The sequence below is a fragment of the Coffea arabica genome, chromosome 2c (genome assembly GCF_036785885.1).
Source record: "Coffea arabica cultivar ET-39 chromosome 2c, Coffea Arabica ET-39 HiFi, whole genome shotgun sequence".
In the NCBI taxonomy this organism is placed as follows: domain Eukaryota; kingdom Viridiplantae; phylum Streptophyta; class Magnoliopsida; order Gentianales; family Rubiaceae; genus Coffea; species Coffea arabica.
Genome location: NC_092312.1, coordinates 7,522,979 through 7,531,960, shown reverse-complemented (window position 1 = coordinate 7,531,960; position 8,982 = coordinate 7,522,979). Strand labels below are relative to the sequence as shown.

General features: G+C 36.1%; 1 protein-coding gene across 7 annotated transcripts; it reads left to right on the top strand.

Moving 5' to 3' along the window:
* Window positions 1–200: 200 nt before the first annotated feature.
* On the top strand, window positions 201–5,640 carry LOC113725579 (low-specificity L-threonine aldolase 1). 7 transcript variants are annotated; one of them, XM_027248837.2, is made up of 11 exons: window positions 201–315; window positions 1,180–1,292; window positions 2,074–2,522; window positions 2,773–2,884; window positions 3,395–3,445; window positions 3,578–3,649; window positions 3,753–3,885; window positions 4,029–4,087; window positions 4,630–4,730; window positions 5,260–5,326; window positions 5,415–5,640. In XM_027248837.2, exons 3-11 carry the CDS (start codon window positions 2,080–2,082, stop codon window positions 5,454–5,456), a joined length of 1,080 nt encoding a protein of 359 aa, XP_027104638.1. In that variant the 5' UTR covers window positions 201–315; window positions 1,180–1,292; window positions 2,074–2,079; the 3' UTR covers window positions 5,457–5,640. The 7 variants fall into 7 exon arrangements, 6 of the variants coding, with proteins under 6 accessions (XP_027104638.1, XP_027104636.1, XP_027104639.1 ...); XM_027248835.2 differs by lacking the exon at window positions 201–315 and adding an exon at window positions 451–608; XR_011838874.1 differs by lacking the exons at window positions 201–315; window positions 5,415–5,640 and adding exons at window positions 911–1,050; window positions 4,175–4,214 and having other exon boundaries at window positions 5,260–5,285.
* The last annotated feature ends 3,342 nt before the right edge of the window (window positions 5,641–8,982 follow it).

Sequence of the window (8,982 nt, the reverse complement as noted above, 5' to 3'; positions counted from 1 at the left end):
CCATCTTTTGTTATGAGCGTCAATAAACCATAATGGCGGCTCCCAGGATTTCTGAAGTTCTAGGAAAGATTGGTCTGGAGTTCCAAGAATGATCGGTCGGCCGTGGACAATTTTGCTTGTTAAGCTTGAAAGGGCTATTTTAGTGCATCAAATTGCAGTCAAGAATTTGAATATTTGAAACATCAATAGCGTCTGTAAGATATCTTTCCCGCATTCGTGATTCGTGTATTCGGTGGGCCAAGAGATAAGACCGATAAGAAAAGGGCCCAGAATGTGAAGGATTCCAGTCATCATCGCCTTTACCACCTGTTTGGAGTTAGTATCCAACTTTTCTTCCTAGTTACCATTATTTTATGTTCCAGCTTGAATAAACTTCATGCATGATGCATTAATTTTCATAATTCATACCCACCTTTGTATATAAATAGATTTGCATTCCAACGCATAGATGATCAAAACTTACCGTGTTTCCCTAAAATCCCATATATGTTTTTGGATTGTTAGTCCAAACTTTGGTTCCAAAAAAAAAAAAAACCACACACACACAAAAGGAAGGTAGGAAAGAAGACACAAAGGAGCCACAACAGAGTCACTTGATCATATCAAAGGTGAGCCCAATAGGGAAGTGTCAAATTCAACTATGTACCTGAAGAATCTTTTTGATTAAGACGAGAATTTTGGTGCCTTTATTGAAGTTCTATCAACCGCTAGTTGCTTATCATGCATGCATCATTTTCAATGACTGTAAAGTGCCATGTGTGTAGCTCATGTATTTTGTCATGTGATGAGATGATGCTTGTTTTTGATAATTGTTTTCATTAAATGACGAAATAATAAGTTCCCGAAAGAGGTCATGCATTTCTTTCTTTTGAGGTTGCGGTGGGGTTGGGTTTTCGCTTCTTTAAGGGAAAGAGAACCAAAGATTCAGCTGTCATACACTTGGATTCATCTTGTGGTGCTTTACTTAGATACGTATCTTGGGTCTTTTCCACTTGACAAGAACTACTGATTCTGCTCTGTTTCTGTGCTCATGATTGAATTTCATCGCACGTAAGTGCTCAGTTTTGTGGGTTAATCTTTTTTTTCTTTTTAAATCATCTTTGTCATATTTTCTTTACCTTTTCGTGATAAATTTCTCTTGCCCCTTTTTGGTACCGATTTATTACGTTTGGAGTGCAGTTGAGTGAATCTGGTTGATTGTTGCTGGATTCTGTAACTCTGCATCAAGAACTCAAGAAGGGAGATATCAATCAACACTGACTGATTTTGCTTCAATAACTATAAAAAAAAAGGTATCAAATATAATGCGCACTGATTAACGTCCGAGCATGTTGTGTGGCTGTTGGTTCTTTGTATAAAGTAGATGAATTTTGCATGAAATTGTCTGAAATGAGAGAGAGAGGATGGGATAGATATTCATTGCTAAAGGAGATAAAGAGATGTGAAAGTGGAAGAAATCTCTCTTCTTTTTCAGCTTAATCTTGAACTGCAATTAGATTAGTATCCTGCAAGAAATCCCTAGGAAGATATGGATTAATTATGCTAAATTGGAGGCGTCACCCAGACGACCTCAGGTTTAAGTGCATCCAGAATCAGACTCCGCATTTCTTGCATTTGCCTTGTCATCAGTTTCTGCGTTTTATACTACAGTTTATGCATCAAAGTTTCTGGTTTGTTTTCTTACGTTTCAAGTGCTCCTCACGCACATGCGCAAAATAATTTTTTTTTTTTATGGCATACGTCCATGATTTCAGTTTTCCTTTTTGTTTTCTTTTTTCTCAGTTCACTGATAGACCTTTCTTCCTAAGACAACAAATCTATTTGCTCTTTTATTGTCTACATATTCTGATCCTTCCAGAGAATTCAGGAAAAAACACAGATCTCCAACATGTCTGTTATTGCTTATTTCCATTTCATGATTGGTTATATGTAGTTTAATTTTCAGGTCCGAGTCAGTGTCTTATTTATTATTTTTTCGAATGATGTAACTATGGCAGTCCTATGCCTGGAGATAACTTATTCTTGTTTTTAACTCATGTCTTGATTTGTTCATTTTGTTCTGCTTGATTATAGTGCAAAATGGTGACAAGAACGGTAGATCTCCGATCTGACACAGTGACTAAACCAACTGAAGCCATGCGGACTGCAATGGCAAATGCTGAAGTTGATGATGATGTTTTAAGTCATGACCCAACTGCCCGTCGCCTTGAAACAGAGATGGCAAGAATCACAGGCAAGGAAGCAGCCCTCTTTGTCCCTTCAGGCACAATGGGTAACCTTATTTGTGTGCTTACACATTGTCCAATTAGGGGAAGTGAGGTAATTCTAGGTGACAGTTGCCATATCCACATTTATGAAAATGGAGGTATTTCCACAATTGGAGGTGTTCATCCAAGAACAGTGAAGAATAATGAAGACGGAACAATGGATATCAATCAAATGGAAGCTGCAATTAGAGATCCTAGATTTGAGATATGTTACCCAACAACTAGGCTCATCTGTTTGGAAAACTCACATGCTCAGTAAGCTTTTTTTTCATGGTGAATTTCTTAGTTGTAACTCTTATCCACATAGCACAGAAAGTCGTCACATGTATATCATTGCCTTGTACTCTTTGTAGCTAGATGTTGATTGAAAAAACTTGGTTAAATGTCTAATAAGTGATTGTATAGAATTGCAATTCTAGTTAACCAAAACACATTTCCTAAATTAATAGGAGAATATTGCTTCTTGCTGGTTATCAGATTCTTACAGCATCATCCTATTATGCAGTTCTGGTGGTCGATGCCTTTCTCCAGAATACATAGACCAAGTAGGAGAGCTAGCAAAGAAGTATGGACTGAAGCTTCACATTGATGGTGCTCGTATTTTTAATGCATCAGTTGTGAGTAATAACTTTACTAATGGATACAATATTGCTTATTCTATCATGTCGAGGTAGTATTTTCATCTATCAAATCACGAGGGTAGTTTTATTTACTACTTCTTCTTTGATATACATTTCATCTTGCTTGTTTAACTCTGTTGGGAACCGCAATCTGCAGTTAGATGTTCAATAGTCATTTGGAAGTTTTTAGCTGTAATAACATGAATTCCCAAGTCAAGGTCCACATCCGTTAGGTAATTTGGAGGACTTTGAAATGAGCATCCCCAGAAGCTGCAAAACTTTGTATATATATTTTATCAACTTCTGGAACTAAAATCATTTATGAATTTTGGTATTTTTTTAAGTCGAAGTGGGGTTATTAAACTTATTTCCGGCATTTGAGCAAATTTTCTGGAAGATGGAGTATGTAGACTCTTTAGTTTTGGTCCAGCTATCTGTTTAGTTGCACTGTCATGTTTGTTTTCTTGCATTGCTGGAAAGTCCTAATTGGCAAGATCTATTCTTCAGGCACTGGGAGTTCCGGTTGACAGGCTTGTACAGGCTGCTGATTCAGTATCTGTAAGTAGAATGATCATGAAAGACTCTCTCCTAGTTTCACTTGTTCTTCCTTGTCCACCCTTGACCATCATATTCACTTTGCTGCACTAAATACCTGTTTGTTCCTCATCCATTTTTTAATGTGGATTACAGATTTGTTTATCGAAAGGTCTTGGTGCTCCGGTTGGAACCGTAATTGTTGGTTCAGAAACCTTTATTGCCAGAGTAAGCTCATTGTGCTGTAGGCTTGCCCCGCCACCCCTGCCCCAAAAGAAAATATCGTTTCTGCAAATTGAGCACTTATCTTTCTTTTTGTATAACTGTCCAGGCAAGGATTCTCAGGAAGACTCTGGGTGGTGGAATGAGGCAGGTTGGTGTCCTGTGCGCTGCTGCTCTTATTGCATTGCAAGAAAATGTTGGTAAGCTTGAAGGAGATCACAAAAAGGCTAAAACTTTAGCAGGTAAAGTCTTCTTCCCTTAGAATTTCATTTTATTGAACCAATTTCTTTTCCATATTTTCTTTATAAGTTCATATATGCACCCCTAATATCCTCTTGACTTCTCCCACATATCTGATTTTACGTTCTTTTTGTAATTTTCTCAGTGGGGCTGAACAAAATCAAAGGACTAAATGTTGACATTGATTCCGTCGAGACTAATATAGTAAGTTGCTTAGTTTTGAAGTTGAAGATGATTGGCCTATTTGGCCAACAAAGTTCCTGATATCCTTTCTGTATTTAAACTATGCAGGGGAATGATTTGTGTTTTCCTTGTTAACCAGCTGTTAGTGGTTAGTTCTTTTAAAACTTCAAGAGAATTTATAAACAGATAAGAAAAAAATCTGAAACGAGCATGCCAGCTGATCTGGTGCTGAAGTAGCTGCTTATGCAGTTATTTTTGCTACTCATGACTAGGAAATTGAACAGGGTGTATTTGTATAAAATTTGCAAAAACTTTGATAGTAGGTGTACTGGTTGATTCGTATTAGTAAACAAAATGCATCATCATGTAAGAGGAAAAGATGATGCTTTGTCCTGCCAGTGGTGCTCGATTTTTAGGTTGTTATTGTTGTATAATTATTGTGTTATTAGAAGCAAGTCTTTAAGCTGTGAGGCTGGTGCCTCGTTTATAAGCTAGCCTACAGAATTTCATGGAAGAAGAAAACATAATGAGATCATTTTTTCCTCCCTTTTTGTAATAATCAGGTATATTGTGATATCCTGAAGAGCGTAAATATCACAGAAACCAAGCTTTGCAAGATTTTGGAGGGACATGGGATACTTATTTTACCAGAAGGCCCATTCAGGTTCATTTCCTTTGATAAACTTCCATCATACGGCCTGAGTCTCTCACTAAGTTTTTCATGGATGCATGCCTCGTCATCTTCTGATTTGATGCTTATCCAATAGGTTACTTGAGAGATGATATATAACGTGATAACAGCTTCTGCCAGAACAGGCAATTCTGATAACTGTTCATGCAACCTATTTATGTGTTTAATTGCTAGAAGTCCCAGCTGAAGCAGATTTGCTGTCAGCTGACGGGAAAAGTGTTACTATATTACTGTCTTAGTTTGGCTTTCTTTCTTTTTTTTTTTTTTTTTTTCCTGTCACAAATATAAGCCTCGTTTTTTGATAACTAATTTATGCTTTAGACATATGTTTGCTAAATCCAGTCAAATGCTTTCATGGACAATTCCCTCTCCTTTGATATTGGATATTTTGATTATACAATTTGCGGTCGTGTACTAGAGCATGATTGATGTTCATCTTTTGATTTGGCAAAACCTATAACGCATATCTAAGAGGTAGACATTGAAATTGTTATAATTGCAGGATTAGGATGGTCCTTCACCACCAAATATCAGAAAGCGATGTCCACTACACTCTGTCTTGCATGCAGGTAGTTCTCGACTCCGAACTTACTCTCTTGATTCATGACCTAATAACACTCCAAACTAAAGTGATTTCACGTTCTTGAATTGTTGCAGCAAGCTGTTAACGGAGTTCATGGCAAGCAAGACGGCAAATGAGACAAGTTCTTATGATATCATACGCTATATTTCTAGTTCTTGAAATTTCTGAGCATCAAAGATCAAACCTATCATCACGGTGGAAGTCTGTAGTAAACAGTAAAACCTTACAAGCAGTTTTAAATTCTAAAGTGTGATTTAAACTTCTTCTTTTCTTTCTTAATTTGATATGATTTTGGAGCTATCTGTCATGAGCATATTTGGGAAACATACGTAGAGGTGGTGAAGTTGGCCCTGAAGAAACTTCACATAGCGTAGTATTTTTGAGAGAAGAAATTTCTCTTGCTGATTATCGACTGGGAAGAAAAACTATATATGAAATGGATAGCCCAAAAAAAATATACAAAAGAAAGCCCTCAGCCATCAGTTTCTGTATATTTTCCCTGTCAGATATCTGTGGTTGCACACAACCAGATAAGAGCTACTGGTTAAATTCTCGTATCACCTCAGAAGGTACAAGTTTTCAAAAATGGTTGTAAAGCTTCGCCAAAAGGCAAAATGGACCAATCCGCACATCTACTTTGGTCAACCTAATGGGGGCACATATCAGCATGGTTGATAGATTTTCTTTCATCGTCTTTGATATCAGATTGGCTTCTCACCTATCCCATTTGATCTTTCTCCAAATCCTAGTGATTCTTTTAAAAGATTTGTTTAAAGAAAAAAGGGAAAATGGTATCAAACATCCAATCATTTGGACTTGATTGTCACATTATAAGTTCTTCAACCTTGAGGGCTATAGAAATATTTTAACCTTAAAAGTCGGATGGGATTTCATACCTTGCAAATAAGACAGAAAGAGGGGAGGAAATGCGATTAGATGGATGGGGCCATGGGGGGGTAGAAAAGGAGAAATCATTCAGATTCGATTCAAGAAGCATCCAATTATCTTTCGTGAGTAAAGTGTAAAACTAGCTAGTGCTGTCCTTTGTTATTGGTCCGTGAATCATGGATGGTAACATTATCATAAAGAAACCAGCAGAAAAAAAGACAAGACTACAATGGTGGAAAGGTGTCAAAAGTATACATTATGCTACAATTTTCCCCAGAACACTGGGCTGAGTTGGTAGGGGCTATAACTTATAACTAAGTAATTATGGCATTCGTGTTTTCATTTTACTTTGAACCCTTATCAACTAAGGTTTGCCCCCAACGGACAGCTCGTCTGGTTTGGTCGTCCCGCTCTTTAGCGGCAGGTTCTCAATTCGATCTCGTTGGTAACGCGTTGGCGTCATTGAGCAGGGCTCTGCCAGTCACCGGGATTAGTCTGATCCACAAGATCAGGACACCCTGCGTCAAAAAAAAAAAAAAAAAAAACTATGGCTTGGAGTCTCCATATTTGCAATAATAAAAGGACTGTGTTAAATGCTCAGTAACAGTATCATGATATCAACTAGGTTGTCGTTTTCGCAAACTTTCATGGTTCACAAAGATCTTCTGGTAAAATATCTTAATCAAATAGATCAGAATACGTCCCTTTGCCTTTGCCATAATTGCAAGCTTCGTTTGATCATGGTAAAGTCAATACCTAACTATGTTTTCCCTTTAATGCTGAGTGTGTTGTCCACAAATGTAATACTTTTGTCCCCTTTAAATTATCAAATGTTTGACGTAATTAATTCTGCTTGAAAAGATGAGGCAACTGAAAGAGTGTTCAACTAAACCTTGTTTTGATTCGTCAAGTACTACAAATTTAGGAAGATTAATTGTAGTTTGGTCAGGCGTGACTCGTGAGATAAGGGGAAGCCATCTAATCAATCAATTGTTCCTTCTTGCGTTCGTTCATAGGGAAGTTGAAATAAATTTACTGTACATTGGATTTATCCATTCTTCTTTGAAGAACTATTATTGCCTTCGAGATTATTTGCGTCCGAAATAATTCCACGTTGCACCCTAAATTTCACCCTGAACTCTTAATTTTGAATATTTTGCATCTTAAGCTCTCAGCTTTGTCTCATTTAAGTTCAATTAGTAATTACGTTTGCAAAATTAATGAGATAAAGGATGATAAAAACTAATTATAATATCCCATTTTGTTCTAATTGTGATCTCTTACCTTTTTTTTTTTTTTACTACTTTCACCACATTATGATTGATCTATATGATCTCAATCACTAACATTGTTAGCAAAATTAACGAGATAAAAAATAATACAAATTAATGATAATGCATTGTTTTGGTTTTACTACGATATCTTGGCACATTTTGATCACTTTCAACATGTTGTCGTTGATTTGTTGAGTCCTCTATACCGTTAATTTTGTTGAAGTTGTCATTGATTGGATGCAAAGTGTCAAAAATTAAGAGTTCGGGATGAAAAATATTCAAAATTGGAGTTTAGAGTGAAAAGTGGAACAAGTTTCAAGGTGCAAAGTGAACTTAGTCCGTTCTGTTACCACTCATGTTTGTGATGGTATGTTTAAAACTTTTTTTTGATCCCCAAGGATCAAGTTACATTTTTGGTCAAATTTTGACTCAATTAGTGACAAATGATTCAAAATTTAGAGAACAATTATTGCACGCTTAAATAGCCAAAAAAAAATGCTAAATTAAGTTTACATTTGCTATCGTCTTACTTCACCTTATTATTTAAGCGTATTCAATCCAAATTAGTTAAAGAACTAACTAATCAAGAATTAAGTAGAGCAGATACATTGCTGGAAAATGTTCGCAATGGTCATTTATGGTGGACTTACACACAAACAATAGTTGGAGGGTCCATATAATATAATAGAATCCATCAATACTGATTTTCCAAAAGATGTTACATACTGCATGGGAGCTGCATCCAGGTGATATTTTTCCAATTTATTGCAGCAGGAGTCCTCACCTTACTCAACATAGTGTTTTCATTGAATGGTAGGCTACGATAGTGAAATATATTCATGTCTCTAGAATTTCTCTTCCTGCAATTTCAACATTTCTGGAAACTATTTCAACAACTTTCAAGAAAGCTTTTCAGCTTTACTTCCAAACACACAGCTACCAGCCATCAACTTTCTTTACTATTTAGAGCTAATTATTCACAAAAGATCTATCTATGCTTTCTTTCTGCAATCAGTCAGGTAATGTATGTTACTTCAAAAGATCTATGCTTCCTTCTACAATCAACCAGGTACAGAATTTCTGGCTAGCTCGTTGATTTTTCTCTAAGCACAATTAAGTAACGTATGTATTTCGAAACCTATACCAATCATTTCAATCTGAAATCCCAACTCTCCGTAGTATGGGGGGTGGAATAAAAATGAAATATCGATGAAATATGGAATTTAAGTAAATAAGAATATTCTCTAAGAAAAATGAGAACCATTATATCAATCAAAGGATCCTTTTTTTTTTTTAATCATACAATTTACAAGTTCTTTCAACAATTTACGTTGTAGAAACTATCTATATATAAAGTCAACAGGGGTTCAAATTAATTTAATTAAATGAGTGTATGAATCCAACGTTTTGTGATTAAGACAAATCTTGCTACTTCTGCATTGCATGCAATCTAATTTTGAAATCATCAGCGATCACAGAG